This window comes from Ochotona princeps, chromosome 28, assembly GCF_030435755.1.
Source record: "Ochotona princeps isolate mOchPri1 chromosome 28, mOchPri1.hap1, whole genome shotgun sequence".
Classification (NCBI taxonomy): Eukaryota; Metazoa; Chordata; class Mammalia; order Lagomorpha; family Ochotonidae; genus Ochotona; species Ochotona princeps.
The window spans coordinates 4,149,917-4,166,475 of record NC_080859.1 but is presented as its reverse complement, the minus strand read 5'-3'; the positions used below and the strand labels follow the sequence as shown (position 1 = coordinate 4,166,475).

At 46.3% G+C, this 16,559-nt stretch overlaps 1 protein-coding gene across 3 annotated transcripts in view; it reads right to left on the bottom strand.

The window, feature by feature from the left end:
• Positions 1-11,810: 11,810 nt before the first annotated feature.
• Positions 11,811-16,559, bottom strand: part of VCAN (versican) — a 95,157-nt gene continuing 90,408 nt past the window's right edge. For all 3 annotated transcript variants that reach the window (XM_004586221.2, XM_004586223.2, XM_004586222.2), the window contains 2 exons: positions 13,291-13,473; positions 11,811-13,145 (listed from right to left, as the gene is read on the bottom strand). In XM_004586221.2, coding sequence (XP_004586278.2) covers positions 13,018-13,145; positions 13,291-13,473 — 311 coding nt within the window. In that variant the 3' untranslated portion in view covers positions 11,811-13,017. The remainder of the gene's footprint in view (positions 13,146-13,290; positions 13,474-16,559) is intronic.

The window sequence follows — 16,559 nt, the reverse complement described above, 5'->3', positions numbered from 1 at the left end:
CAGCACAAGCTCCATCTTCTCCTGGCCTTCAGCAGCCATCTCTCTGAGGACCGAGACTGCCAGACTGAGGTTCACCTAAATCCACCAAGCCCCTGGCTTAACTTAGCAGCAGCAGAAAATACCCTATTTCCAAATAAGGCCAGTTCCAAGGCTTACAACTGGATCATGTCATTTGCAGAGGTCAAGTTCAATTCACAAAGCTGACTCTGGCCTGGGACTCAGACTTGCTGTTGTGGAAGCAGCAGTAATGTTAAAAGCACTGGTGGTGGGAGGGCTCTCCCTGGCAGGGCCGGAGTGAACAGGGCAATGAACTTCCCAGGCCTCCGTCATCTCGGTTCCCTGCAGACCGGGGGAGGCAGCGGGGGGCCCGCCCCAGCACCAACACTTAGCGAGTCTGCCGTTCCTGAGTGGACAGGAGATGATTTCCCACCCTGCGCTGCCCAGTGGGGTTCATCAGGTGTCCCTTGCTACCTTGCGTCCCTTTGTGTTTCTCGGCCTGTGCTTCTTACCATTAGGTCCAGATGATCTTGCAAATGAGCAAATATTGCATCTCCTAAGGGACCTGTGTACAAACCACCTGGTGATGAGATTCGGTTGCAAAATCCTAAGACCACAGAGGAAGCCGCCTGCTGACACAGGCGGTCATGCTTCGCGTTTGCCATGGGAAGCAAGGACATGACTCAGCAGAGAACGTGCTGGAGAGGTGACACGGGACTTAGGGGTGGGTGTTCAGAGTCTTTCTTAGAATTCCAAATGCATCCCAGAAAGACAGAGATGGCTGGGTAGGCTGAAAGCCAGCTCAGATGCCCGCTGCTCACAGAACAAATACTGAGCTGGTGGTGTTGACCACACACTGACTCGCGGGCCGAAGGCAACACACGTGCCTTGCTGCGACAAGGAGGCAGCCTCAAGAACCCCAGCAGCTCAAGCAGCAGGCTTCCTTCAAAGGCAGAGGCCGGCCTGACGTCACAGCTACTTCTTAGTATCTAAGAGTTCAAGTAGTCGTTATCCAGAATAACACACCCAATATTGGGCCTCTCTGTATCCCTACTGTCCCCAGAACTCCTTTTATCTCTCTCTGCAGACACAGAGAGACTTCCATCTGTCTACAGAACCACTGATGTTGTCATCCCAGTCCAAGGGCAGGAAAAGACCAGAATCTCGGGTCTAGCAGTTGGACAGAGAAAAGCTGAAGAGGAAGCAGCCAGCAGGGAAAGAGAAACCCTTCCCTCCATCATTTCATCCTACTCAGATCCTAAACAAACTGAACAATGCCCACTCACTCAGGCAGAGCTCATCTGCCTGACCCAGCCCTGTAATCCTAATCCCAACGCCTTCCAGAAACACCATTGCAGACTCCTACGGAAATAAGGCTTAATTGAGGGTCTAGAGCAGCCAGATGTCTTCATCCCATTGCACACACACACACACACAAGAGAGCATAATTTCTATCTAAATCTAATTAGCTACAATACATTGCTATCTTAATGATTATTTGAATTTTTAAAGACATTCAATAGCTTACCACGCATGGCATTATTATTACAAAACTCTGTTATCCATGACAAAAAGAAAGCCTAAACTTGCAGCTTGTATAATGTAAATTGATAACCCCTCCAGCAAGGAGCAACTTCACAAATTGCAGGAGCAATTTCATGAGATGGTCACTATTTTCCAGAAGATAAGCCTTATAACATCTGTGATGGCCCATGCCTCTTCTCTCAAATTTCTAAAGTTCCCAGAAGTCACTGAGAATTAATCATAAAAATCCTTGCTGACTAAACAGCACAGAGAACATAGACTCAACTATATTTGATGATTTGTGGTGTATTTATCCCATGCTGTGACACTGTGACTTTTCTGGGTTCACAGCCCCTATGCCTTCAAATACTAAAAGAAAAGATTTTGATGGCCTCCAAAACTGTGGTCCAGGCCCAGGGCAAAGCAGTAGTGAGATCATTAGCCCTGCAAGTACTCTCAGAAAGCCTAAAATCTACTCAGAAGGTGACCTTCTGGTAGCTGGCATATTGAAATCACAGGAAAGAATGAAGGTTCCTGCCAAATGTTTAAGAGGAAGATTGGGGTATGGAGACAGTGATGTCTTCTGCTGACATGGGGAACAGGGTAAGGAGAGGGAAGGGGTGGTCAACTTAGAACACAAAAGTTGTCCAAAAATTGAGATAGGTTAAGTTTGGGCCACACTGCAAATCATCCAAGTAGAGATGCCAAATTGGCCATCAGATCTCAGCTATGACACTCAGAAGTGGGACCTGGATTGGAAATAGCAGTGTGAGAGTTGTCAGCATTGGAACATTGTGGCAGTCATCAGAAGGAGATATTTAATTCCTAGACCTGAATGAGATTGCCTGTGGTGGAGTTGTAGAATAAGGAGCAAAGACATCCAAGACTCAAGTCAGAGGCTACCAGAATCTAGCGCCAAAGGTTGGGTGTTAGAAAGAACCACCAGAGGGGGGAGAAGGAAATCCAAGAAGGTACATATGAAATGCAAAGCAAAGATTGAAAGTAGGCAACTCTAGAAACGATTGAGTTAAAGCAGGGTAGGAACTAAATATAAAGTCCACTGTGTTCACACCCACAGATGACACTGGAGACCCGGTCAGGAATAGTTTACCTGGAGAAATGGGCTGGAAATTGTGGTACTGCATGTTGGAGAATAGGGGCACCAGCTCCAGCCTCAACAAACAACAAACTGTTCTGTCCTGGACTAATGAGAACTGACCAAATGCACAAAGCCACTGTTGGATGGTAAGGAGCGAGCAGGGCAGGTGCCATAACCCCTGAAGGAGAAGAGAAGGCAGCCCACACTTCCTCCATCTTGTTCGCTAAGGTGGCTTTCTATATCCACACGGGGAAGTAGAGCCCAAGGAGAAAGTCGGGTGGGAGAGAGAAGAGAGCCTTCGGAATTCAGGCTCACCTGCAAACCCCATTTTTGGAGATGGAGAGAAACTCCAGCAGGAGATTGGGGAAAGATGGACAGACTGTTGTGGAGTGAGCTGTTAGACTGCACTGAGCTGCACACGAGTAGGCTAGACTCTATAGACCCAGAACAGCGGAGAAGCGACAAACCCCCGGCACGCACTTCAGCCGAGGCAGCACTGGGGAAGCAGGCATGTTGAAACTCCATCGGTGAGAAGAGGCCGCAGCGAGACCACGACATCTTGTCTACACATCACAGGAGATGGGCATTGGAAAGAGGGACCAGCCTCCAGGCCACGGGAATAAGGCCAGCAAGGTAAAATGCTGGGGTCCAGCCCTAACAGGTCACGAACCCAGGCTTCCTCAAGACCTCCCTGCTCACCAAAGGAACAACAACAAACTCATTTAAAAAGGAATCAACCCGAGCACTGGGGTTGGGGTTAGGAGCCAGGTTAATATCCAGGAAGTTTTGGTTTCTACTACCAAAACACAGATTTACATGTGAGAGAAAAAATGTGGCACATTTAGTAGAAAATACTGAGAATCATGCTGAAAACTGGACTATTCAAAGTATCCAAAAGAAAGTTCAAAATGAAAAAAGATGTACTATTTAAAATCATTAGGTAGGTTTACAGCAGCCTGAACACAATAACAAACAGCATTGGTGGGGGTGGCGCAGTGGCATAATCGGTTAATACTGGCATCCCACACAGGCACAGGTTCATATCCCAGTCGCTCCACTTCCCATCCAGCTCTCTGTGTATGGCCTGAGAAAGCAGCAGAGTATGGCCAAAGTGCCTGGGCCCCTCACCCATATGGGAGACCCAAAAGAAGCTCCTGGCTCCTGGCTTCGAATCAACTTACCTCAAGCACTTGCAGCCATCTGGGGAGTAAACCAGTACATGGAAGCTCTCTCTGTATCCTCTCTCTGTAAATCTGCCTTTCAAATAAAAGCAAATAAATCTCTTTTACAAAATGAGCTTGGTGAGCTGAACAAAATGTTTTTTTTTAAAAAGAATCAAAAGGAGAAGAATTAGAATAGAAAATAAGAGATGTACAAGATTGTCAGAATATACACTTGTTTCACCGAAGTACTAGCAGGAACAGTGGAGTAGAAATAGCATTTAGGAAGCATATGCCCTGTCCCACAGCCTTCATCCCCCGTTTCTAAAGTCATTATTGCATCCCATAGTCAACATTTTTGCCTGAAATCTGACTGCTGATCACAAAACACCTTGACAAGTGTTGAAGAGTCACGCCTGCTAGTACTTCTGTATCTACCGATTGCATGAGGGTCTGTGCTTTGGTCTCACTGTCCGGGAAACAGTGGAGGGCAGTGTGTAGACCTGTCACTTCAGGGCCGGTACATTTCCCCTTGCTTCCTTCTTCCTCATAACCTTCCCTTTGCTCATACCCAATAAATAATATTAATCCTTCAGAGATCTCTGGCAAAGGAGATTTTCCCAAATCAGAGCTAAGCGATTCATTAACCAAAATACTTCAACAAAGCATTTGATCTGAAAGGTAAATACCATTGTCAGGTAATTAAGACTAATCTAATTATGTAGAGCATCAACTTTCAAGCTAAAACTCAAGGTTGGCTAAGGAAAAAATCACTAGTTCACATGCTGCATATTATGTAGTCTGAACTCACTTTCCTTCCTCACTTCCATGCTATCTTTGTGTTCTTCAGGCCTTATTTCTACAAATGTAACCAAAACACATTTAATGTGCCTATACACAGCTTCTTGGCTCCAGAACGAGGTCCGGATGGGGAACTGGCATTGCTTTGACAGATCCATCACCAGCAGAAACATCTTTCTCCAAGTTCTTTTGTGTGTTTCCTTTTCATCACACAAAGGATTAAAAGAAGTTCCTATGCTGTAATAAAAATCATGCATGTTCAGCCTTTTAACTAATGCATAAGACTATTTTGTTCTAAATGAAAATAGAAACGCCAGTGGATGAATTCAGATCTAATTATCCACTCCTCAGTTGGCAGGAAGGCAACACTGGGATTCTGAAGTTGAAACGTTCTGCCTAGAAATCAATGTAATAGAAGCCTCATTCTCCTAGAAAATAGTTTTCATTGTTTTTAGTCATATTTTAAATCTCCAAGTATAGATCCATTGAATACAGCGTCACATCAACTCAATGCTAGCACTTAAACACATTTCTGGGGGTATGGGAGGCATGTCATCTCACAACAAAAACTTTGTACTGACTCTCAGAGATCTGAAATTCTTCCAGATGGTTACATTCCCTTTGCTGACATTCAGATTTGAAGCACTGTGTGCAGGTTAGTGAAAAGCAGCAGGAATTCTCCAAAGCCTCACAGAGGGTCGGGTCACATCTTGGACTTTTGAGTCTCCCAGCAACAGCTACTCTAAAATCTGTCCTGGTTGGAGCATTTTTTCATAAACCACCTGGATCTTAAGTAACAGAGACAAACCCTCGGAAAACAGCCAGGGACTGCTGGCTGTCCTGTTCTAGCTTGTACCCATAGGCCTTGCCTGTTATGCCTGGCATCCTGGGGGAGTACCACACTGACTTAGGTTTTAGGGACCTGGGATGCAAATGGAGGAAAGCCAAGCAAGCTGCATGGATGGTAAGAGGTACACACAAAACACATCCACATTCAGATAGTGTGGGTGCAGCAGTGTAGCACCCAACAGGAACAAAACACACACGGACAAAATTTACCTTTCGGTTTTAAGCTAAAAAAAAAAAAAACAAACAAACAAAAAACCAGGCAAACATGGATAACAGCCATGGCTTCTAGCTACTGGACAACAGCCTTCACTGGACACTGATCCCCCAAAAGAGAGAAACAAATGAGGTAGCATCATGAGATACCATGCCTTGGACCCGGGGCAGTAGCTTAGTGGCTGAAGTCCTCCCTTTGAATGTGCCGGGACCTCATATGGGCACCGGTTCATGTCCCTGCAGCCCCGCTGCCCATCCAGCTCCCTGCTTGTGGCCTGGGAAAGCAGTCGAGGATGGTCTTCTTCTTAATGCTCCACAGGATCGGAGTCTGAACAGGAAACCAGACTTAATTAAAAGACAAAAAAACCCAAACTGCAATTTGATAGTGATCGCCCTGAGAGCCAGAGTGCCCCCCATTCTGTCCTAGTATCTCCCTCCTGCACCAGAAGAGATTTTATTTCTGGAAGCGAAGGTGAATAAGGTCTGGGCATATCAGATTGGATTATACTTTACAGGAAATAGGTTCTGTGAAATTCCAGGCCGGGCAATTGGGAAGCCCTGATTTTCACAATGTCAAAAATACTTTGCATTAAGCGGAACGATAATTTGGAAAGCAGTGCATCAAGAGGCAGTAAAGCCTGGCTGACATTAAGGAGTGGATGAAGTTGAGACTTCTGCAGGTATAATGAATAGGATGTGGAGACTGAGTATGGGCATTAAGTAAGGAAATACAAAAACCCTTAGGACCCAACAACAACAAAAAAAGATTAATTGGGGGGGGCAGAGAAAAATCATTCAATTCAAAACTTCTAGAGCTTTCTGTACCCTCAGAAGCCACCCAATTGTACACAGAAGTTGTAGGAAGCCCGTAAGTTCCTGGTTATGAATGAATCAGACAAAGGCAGAAAAAGTTGGCATCCAAACTGGTGGCTTGCTCTCCCCAGGCCTCCTGCTGACGCTGTTCCTAGTCCTTCCCCTCAGAGCGCCGCCCTTTGAGCAGCGCAGGATCGCACCGGTCAGGACCCGGCAGGCGCTCAGTGAGCATCCCTGGTGAACACGAGAGGGTGGGCGTGTCAGGACTTGGACTCAGTCAGAGGCAACACGTGTGCCTGCTCTCCCAGGAAGCCCAGAGGTCGTCCTCAGGCCTGGCCCTGCTGGAAGCTCCCAATGTGTCTCCTCACTTTTACAGTTTGTCTTCATTACTGCCTTTAACACTTTCCCTAGGCCTTCGTGAAATGACTAAATGAAATCATGCTGTCTCGCTCCGGTTCCCCTACAGCGAAAGCCTTTCTCACTTACAATAAATGCAGAGGGCCACTCACTGGTTACAAAGGAATACTGGACAAGCGGAATACATGCCTCTCATATGCACACCCAACCCAAGTCACAAACACAGGCAGATGGTGTGTTAGAATCGGAAAGTACCTTGAGGATTGTTTCTTAAAGCTTGAAACAGGCAGTTGGCCTAACAGTTAACCTGTCAGTCAGTGGGGAATCCTACATCCCATATGGACAAGCCGGGGTTCAAGTTCCCACTCAGCTTCTGACCCAATTTCCTTTTAACGTGCACTCTGGAGGCGGTCAGTGATGGCTCCACTAAGTGGGGGTGGAAGGGACCCGCCTGTTGAGCTCCCCAATCCTGACTTTGTCCTGACCCGGCCCAGAATGCCGTGAGCCCCTGAGGAGTCACGCACCGACGGAGGCTCTCTGCTCCTGTTTCTCCCTGGAGGCTTCCGTAGCTAGTTAAAGCAGAAGCCTCCTAGGCGAGGCCACCTCCTAGGCAGGAGACCACAGGGCTCCCCAGGGACGCCCGAGCACACACCAGGAGGCTGCGCCCTGAGCTTTCCCTCCCACCTGGCCCCAGCCTTCAAGGTCATCGCCCCGGAAAGGTCTATGCGGAGTCTGTAGGTTTGATTTTGAAGCGACTCTCACAGACTCCAGCAGACATGAGACTCCCCAGGAGCAATGAGCAAAATCTGTGGACCATCCCCACCACCCACATCTCCAAGTCAGAGAGCAGGGTCTAAGGGTTCACATTTCTTACAGGCTCCTGAGGACGCCAAAGCTGCTGTTTTGGGACAAACTTTGACAACCAAGGAGCACACAACAGCCCTTTTTTCCCGCTTTTGCACCCCAGTCCCGCCCCCTGCATAAAACAGCCCCTCATCACCTTGAGCCTTCAGGGGCTGCCGTGGCTGCGGAAGCGCGGAGCAGGCGAGACCGTCTGTAGGGAGGACGCCACTGGCCCTGACGCTGGAACAAAAACACAAAACTATGGAAACCTGTTGGTCTCAGCTGAGACGCATTTGAAACGAAGGCCTGAAAGAACAGGTGTGATTTGTTAAGAATTGCAGCCGCCTTCACAGAAAAGTGACTCTACGGACTTCTTAATGTGGAAAAATGTTCTCGCTATTTAAAGTTAGGAAAACAAAGACACGAGCAGACTTGTGGCTACATCATGCCCTACTCTGGTCGTACGTAATTAATTACCCTCGGAAACATGAACTGGGAGAAACAGCCCTCAGCCTCCTGTGGAGATACACTTCTATTAAAGTTCTAGCATTTGTATAACTACCCTTCAAATTCCAAGGTTTTCTCAAGGTTCAGCCTTCCGTATCACCAAGCTACAATGATAGCTCAGCCCAGCAAATGGTTCACTTTTATAGCTGTCTTCTCAGAAGAAAAAAGTTGCAAATGTTGAGGACAAATTTGGGTGGAAACAAGATTCTTGGAAAAGTGCGTGGAGAAAGGCACTGCTGATGGATTTCAAATTGTTTCAAATAAGCTTATCCTTTGACTTCATGTTCCACTTCATGTTCCGACTGTCAGGTATACAAATGTGTAACTTTTGAGTCCTATTCTACGGGGGATGAAATGAAAAAAAATGGACTTAATGATTTAAAAATATAAAAAAATTCTGACTGGTGAAATTAATTAATTTTATTAAGTATTTTTAATACGATGATAGTAAGTTACCAAACCACTACAATGCTTAGATTTTACTAGATACCTTGAAAATAATGTTACATGTTTATTTAGAATGTTTATTTTTAAAATGGACAGAAATACCTTTATCTAGTTTTATGATGAAAACCATCTTGTTGAGAAGCTAAAATGCGAGAGTACTTAGTTCTTCAAATTTACTTCAGATCGTCCACGTCATCTGGGAGTTCTTCCCTAAGGCAGGAGAGTTCCGCTTGTCGGCAGAGCTCAGGGAATGAATCAGACAGAACTCCGAATTAAACTCCAATTAAAACCCGGACTTGGTTTATTCTGCAAACACCCCTGACAGAACCCCAGGCTTGTTCTGTTTTGGCATTTGCTCTCACTCATCCAGCTGGGATCCAAACAGACAGAAATGAGTAATAATGGGAAAAGATTATACGAGGACTGACTCATTCAAGGGCCTTTACAAACTTTCCCCTTAGATGTGTCTTAGAAAAGAATCATTTGGGCAAATTCTAGCTTGTTTGGCAAACATGAATCGCAGCATAGCAGAACAAAGGGTGCAGAAATAATCGGTGTAGCTTTCTGTTCTCAAAAGTGATTTCACTGCATGTCCAACATTCAGAAACATACGGAACAACACAGTGAAAATTGAAATCATCACGAAGTCCTTTTAGCATCTCTTTTATCTGCAGCCCATTTCTCTCAGGTTGTTCTCTCAGGAAACACAGGTAAAACTCTGAACATGTTTGCAACCTTTATGATTTCTTTTTCTGTACATTTCCAAGCTTTCTAAGTGTGCAGTCTGTCAGATATGATTTGGGGGAAACAGCTCCTTGGTGAGAGCGATTCCTGCTCCCTGCTGAGCACTGCATCCCCTTGGTGCGGAGCCCTCCCCAGTCGGCCTCTGCCGCCCCTTCCGCACCGCACCTGCCCTGGGAGACCACCTCTCTTAAACAGTCCCTGCCAAGCACACAGTCTGTTCCTCTGTGATGCCGGAGAACTGACCACCTCTTGTCGACACTCAGTAGTGCCATTCCCCTTTAATGTCCTATTTTGTTCCAGATCTGCCTTTGTGCCCAGATCAGTAAAATGGTGAGAAATCTAAGAAAGGGTGTAGACACACAAGCGAGGGAAGACTCTCCGTATTCCCCGGGACTTCTTTAAAGTTTTGTGTGAAAGAGTCAAAGGACAAGCTCAGAAAGGAGAAGCAGGTTCTTCCACACTTGCTCATGACCAAGTCCTAGTAGGTGCTTTTCCCGTTCCAAGAAAAAAAAACCTCAAATCCTTTTCACCTCACCTATGTCCTTTCTGACATCTTCTCTGGAAATGCAGACCTCACCATGCCTCTGGTCCCCCAGATTCTACTCAACGAAGACCTGGAACAGAGTAGGCTCTCAGATAGCTCCCCTGGGATGCCTCCATTGGAGCAACTTCCTATGGGTAAAGACAGGGCCAGCGCAGAGCCTGACACACAGCAAGACCTCGACAACAGTGAGGGGATGCGTCGCTAGCTGAATGGATGGCAACTTGTCTTTTATATCTTGTGAGAATCACTTCCATCTGATCACCCAGCCAGTGAATTACTCTCCTAAAAAAAAAAAAATCCTGTTTTTCTTTCAGGTATCATGCAGGCGCTAGGGATGATCTACTCTTACCACAAGCTGTGTGACTGTGGACAGATGACTTGGCTGCCTTGTCTTGGTCCTTCGCTGTACACAGCAACAGCACCACTTTCCTGTGCCTGTGCCTGTTTTAGGTTCGCCCTCTCTTTTTGGTTTTGTCTCTCTCCCTTTTGGTTCATGACATTTGCCACCAGAATGTTGCCGCCCTGCAGCGACACTAAAATGACGAGGAATATTCTTGGAGGTCCGGGAAAAACTGGCAAAAGCGGCTGCGTTTTAAAACCTTTTCTCCGCTGCTCCTGTCCCCGTCTGTCTAAGCTTTCCTACCCGCTCCTTCGCCACCCTTCCTCCTGTTTTCCACCACCCTTCTTCCCAATTCTCCCCGTTTCTGTATTCCCCCCATATGCTTTTCTATGCTGGCGCAGGCTGAAAGTTTTTCCCCGTACGGCCCACCAGAATGTCACGAACCAAAAGGGAGAGAGACAAAACCAAAAAGAGAGGGCGAACCAAAAAAGGCGTTTATTGCCAAAAGCGAGCTGCTTATACACAGCTCTTCCACCAATCACTTCTGCCCGTGGTCCACGGAGCGCTATCTGATAGGCCAGCAATCGCAGCCAGGGAGAATTAGCCTATCCTTGTGACTTCCTGCCTGCCTCTGGCGGGAACAAGTCCCGCCTCCTGGCACTCGGCCAGCCGCCATCTTGAAGCCCCTCATCCATGTGGGGTCGGCGGCTCCCCACATTTGGTAGTTGACATGAACGCACTGTGTAGATGAAAACATGACCAGACCATTATCTGGAGTTTTGTGGGCACATAGATGTCCCTTATCTGCGAACTACAAGATGATTTCAGCCAAGCCAGGCGCTGGTTCACCACACCTGAGGCGCAATATGCAATGTGGGTGCACACGGGCATTGAGGGCAGCAAATAACCAGACAAGTCAGAGGAGTACAAGAAGGTTTTTAGGTTTCTTTGGTGAAACAAAAGCAGATATAAAAAGTTACAAAGATTTTAGATTTCCATTCACAGAAAAAAAGGCATTCACATTTTACACTATACATGTTATAATATAAATACAGCAAAGTGTTATATGCGTCCTAACGAGCGAAGGGAAGAGCAAACCCTGACAGGTCAGCGCAGTGAGGCACTGTGCTGCAGAGCACCCGAGGGTGGGCCGCGCTTCATGGAGCCTGCAGGGCGAGCTCGCCTCCAGCCCTGTGACTGCCGGGCGGAAGTCGCTCCGCACCGCGGGGCTGCCGCGCCAAGCTCCGCCTGCTCCTTCCCGCTCGCTTCTCCTCTGTTGCCTCTTCTCCAAGTCGCTGTAACTGAAATCAGACCAACAATCCCCAGGGCCTTCTCGGCCTCACAGGCTTTTCTTCCAACATGACATCACGGGGATAAGGATTCCAAGTCACCTTCAGGAGTCACTTTATTCAAACCGAAGGGAGAAAACAGAGCGCAAGGGAACGGGGAGAACCGTGAACGCACACGCTCCCCCTCCGGGGAGGCCTGCGCTGCCTCTGCAGACCCCCGCGCTGCCTCTGCACAGACCCCCGCGCTGCCTCTGCACAGACCCCCGCGCTGCCGGGCACACGCGGGGGCTCACACCGCCACGACTCTCCACGCCGGTCACAATCAGCACTGGGTCCATCACATTGTCTAATCAGGGATGAATACCTCCATGATATGGTTCCAAATGGTGCGAGGAGACTAGAAAAGCTATCACTGAGACATACCTAGTGTACTACGCCCATTTCCGGTCTGGGGAAAAGAACATCCAATAAATTAAATCAGTATGGCTTACTTCATTTATTTAGATATGTTTCACAGCTGCAGCATTCATACATGAACATTCAAAACTTTATAAAAGATTAAACTGGTTATATATACAAAATTTATTTTTGCATGTGTGGCGTTGTTTTAACAATCCCTCCCCGCCACCCCACCCTCCAGAGCCCTAGGTCTGTGTCCATTTGAAATGCCATGATCTGTATCCTTATGAGTTAGTGTTATGAAAGCCATGAAAAAGTAGACCTGGTTGAGTTAATCATTAGCACTTTGAGCCCTACAAATTGCTCCTGGTCACGGAAAAGTCCTCCATTCAGGCCTTTCTTGGAAGTGAAGAAGGAATGCGGCAAAGAAGCGTTCCGCACTGAAGTCCCACTCCGCCAGGGGCCCACTGGCCGGCCTCGGCATCCCGTGGGAGCCCCCGGCACCTGCGGCTGAGCCAGGCACCGTAAGCCACGGGACTTGGTGCTTACTGGTTGTCCAGAGAAAGCTGTCCTCAGTGTGGCCGACAGCCAAGGACAAAGAAACCATTTCCAGCCTAAACAAACTACATAAAAGCAGCCAAACCAATGATTAAAGACCTCCACGGTCCCATAATCATCATTAAATATGCCTGAACTCAGTGTGACTTTTCATTTTATATACAGGATTAAAATCAGCATTAAATCATCTTATTTACATGGCCATTGGTGCTGGGATTGAGCGTTTTAAATAGTACAGTAGGCTGGTGTACATCATGAACCGGTCTGCACCAGAGGCAACGAGAAAGCTGAAGGAAAACTAGCCAGGCTGGAAGTGGTTGCTCTGTGCCCTCGATTGCTTTCCTGTGGCTCGCTTCGCTTTGGAATGCCGACGCTTCCGCTAAGAATGCTCTGGGAGCACGGCAATCCCAAAAAGACCGGATGGTAGTCCACAAATCCAAACCCGCTGCTCATGCTACTCGAGTGATAGGAAAGGCACAGGAAGTTAGGACTTTGGCTGAAATGATGAAAACACAGGCTTGCCACTTGGGGGATCAGCGCCTGGACTCCTGCCACCTCCGGCTCCAACGGTGATCATGTTTTGACGTATTGACTGAATTGTCCTTTGCTGATGAGGAATTTTTTAAGTATTTCTTAGAATAAGTCCTTTGGTATGCGGATGCTACATGGAAGGAAAGAAAGAAAGAAAGAAAACACAACAACATTACTTGCTCCATACCCTGAACGACCGATAGCACAGCCGTAAAATGCGGGTGTCTAGTAGTTGTTAGAGCACGGTTGTCCATTCTTTCTAAAGTACCACTTACGGTTCATGCAGGTAATTTTAGGCATAGCCCATCTTCCATTCCCTAGGCAGCGGATGGTTGGGAGGTGCCGCTGAATGAAGCCGTCTTTGCAGTGGTACCGAATCAGGGAATTGACTTCGTAACGAGGTTTCATCTTTCCGAAGGTCCTGGCATTCTCCACGACGGGGGGCTGGCCGCAAGCAACTGAGGAAAACACACTGGGTTATTTCCTAACACTCTAAAGGCTTCAATCAGCTTGAGTCTCTCCGTGTTTTTATCTGTTTGTAGTAACAAGCCATGCACTATCATAAAAGACAACGACCAATGTTGAGGCTCTGGGTCTAGTTTGCAAGTAGGGCTGTGTCATCTTGAACTGTATCTTATATTGGAGATTCATAGAGCTAAGTGGCTGATGGTTCATATATCCATCTGGCAGGGTGATTTATGGAAAAACTCCAAATTAAAAGACATCAAGTTCATGTTGACAAGTCAGCCCACAGTTTATTACCCACCTTCACTTGGAATAATAATGGATGTGCAAGAATTACCGATCATATCACCTCCCTGAAATAAACTTGCAAACTATGATGATCTCAGAGTTTCAAAACAGGGAGATACATTTCTGAACATGAATAATGCATCCTCTGCTTCCACAGACACTTTCTCTTTCTGTCTCGTCTGTGGAGACCCCGGGAAAGATCATGGGCTGTTCCTGCCTCTGTAGTGTGTAGAGTAGTAACATTCTTAAATGCAAATGTCAGCGCTTGAGAAGCCATCAAGGTGAAGGCTGAACTACTCAACCATCACTTTAGATCTATCATGAAAAACTCTACACGGGACAAAGCTAGCAATAAGCAGAAATGAAAATGTAACTTGATTTACACATAGTTTTCCCTAAATGGTGTTTCCCACCCGCTGCTGACTTCAAAGAATTCTGATACCATAGCATGGGCCATTTCCTTCAGAAGCAAATGTGATTCTCCAGGGGGACAGAGATGACAGATAGCACAGTGCTGAGATGTGCGCATGTACATTTTCTAATACTAAAAACTTAACAACTATTAGACTTACATACATGTTCAGAATGTTATTCACAACATGCTCTTTTGCAATAGCAATTCCGCGTCTAACCTAGGCAGGTAGACCGTTAAATTTAGTTCCGTGTGACCCCGATCTGCACACCCCTATGCTGCTTCTGCAATGTGAAAATCCCACAGTAGGGTCCAAATACTAAAATGTATCAGACACAAACAGACCAAGGTTTTGGGCTTCTGCTGAAATTATTCATATATTTAGATACATGAAAATCTAAATGCTTGTGGTCTCGGCACAGAGAGGAAATAGACCAGACACAGATCGGCACACACATGCTTGCTTGCTATTTGACGGAAGCATCACAGCTGAGCAATGGGGGTTGGGGGAGCCAGTCTTACCATCTGGACAGGTGGGGATTGAAATGGAAAAAGGACATTTGGCTGTCTAATCAGAGACTGCATAGAAAAGCAGTTTTGAATGGCTGAACCATGTGAACACAAAACAAAAACTATAGAACATTTAGACAAAAAAATCTAGGCTGTTCATGATTTCTAGGTAGATGAAGTTTTCTTAGGCTACAAAAGGGTTTAAACTGTAAAGGAAAATTCAACAAAATTAAGAAGTCTGTTCATTAAAAAACATAAGAGTGAGAGACGGAAGTCACAGTGTAGACCTGGAGATGGTATTTGCAATATAGACAGCTTTCAAGGAGTTAATAACCAGAACTATTTTTTAAAAAGCCTCCTTAAAATATTTTTAAAATAATCAACCTACTTATTTTCAAAAATAAACCAAAGATATGACCAGAAAATTTACCAAAAAAGAGCTATAAATGATCTACAATGTATATGAAAATATATTCAGACAAAGTACCTAAGAAAGTGGAAATTAAATCACAAGCAATAACATTTCATACCCACCAAACTGGCCACAATTTCAAAGTCCAATAGTACCAGGAAGATGTGGAGCAACAGTCCCTTGCACACTCTGCAAATTGGAACAGCACTTTGGAAAAGAATGTGGCATTGCTACTCAACCTGGTGGCACGTGTATCCCAGGACTCCGCCATTTCACTCCTGGAAACACAGCCTACAAGGACTCAGCAAAGTGCAAGAATGCTCACAGACATACTGTTTAAAGTAGCAAAAACACAGACTGTAACCCTGTAACCTGAACATCCCCTCATAGGAGGCCAGGTTAGCAGGACGTTAGGCAGTCCTTCAGGACAACATACACAGCAGTAACAACACGAGCACACAGCCACACACCCACTCAAGGCAGTCCTGCAGATGCAACGCTGAGCGACAAAGGCCAGGCACAGAGCGCACACAGCAGGACTACACGCCTACAGAGCTATGCAAAACTCACCTGTGTCTCAAGGGATGCAGGCTGTGCGGTCATATTAATGGGAGACACATGGGAATCAAGTCTCTGATGGGAGTTGGGTAATAATGGAATGGAATGACGGTGGGGTGGGGTGGGGCATGGGATACTCCAAAGATGCATTGGGCTCGCTCTTCCTTCTTTTCTTTCTTTCTTTAAAGATTTATTTTATTTTTATTGCAAAGTCAGATATACAGAGAGGAGGAGAGACAGAGAGGAAGATCTTCCATTGGTTGATTCACTCCCCAAGTGGCTGCAATGGCTGGAGCTGAGCCATTCCGAAGCCAGGGGCCCGGAGACCGTTTTGGGTCTCCCACATGGGTGCAGGGTCTCAAGGCTATGGGCTGTCCTCAACAGCTTTTCCAGACCACAATCAGGGAGCTGGATGGGAACTGGGGCAGCTAGGACATGAACCGGTGCCCCTATGGGATTCTGGCGTGTGCAGGGTAAGGACTAGGTTACCACGTGGGGCCTTTTCTTTTCTTTCTTTTTTTCTTTCTTTCTTTCTTTCTTTCTTTCCTTCCTTCCTTCCTTTTTAATACCTTTCCTCCTTTACAAGTATATCATTAAAAGGAGAACCACTTTAGATCTACAGGTTTAAAGATATTTTAAGCATTTCAAAGGAGAAAAAAAAAAGAATAGCTTTTACCAAAGCTTGAACACATTTATAAAATTCCCTAGAGTAAATATTAGCAAAGAATTGATTGCACAGAAATATAAGAGAGTAGAGAGATACAAGAAAAACTTGTTTTTCTCCTTCTTTAATGAGGCAGGGCTTAGTCCAACATTCCCCACTGGGAACTGCAGGCTGTGATGGTGTTCTTGGTTCCTGGGCAGTAATTGTCACAAGTGGCCCACCTTCTCCATCTCCC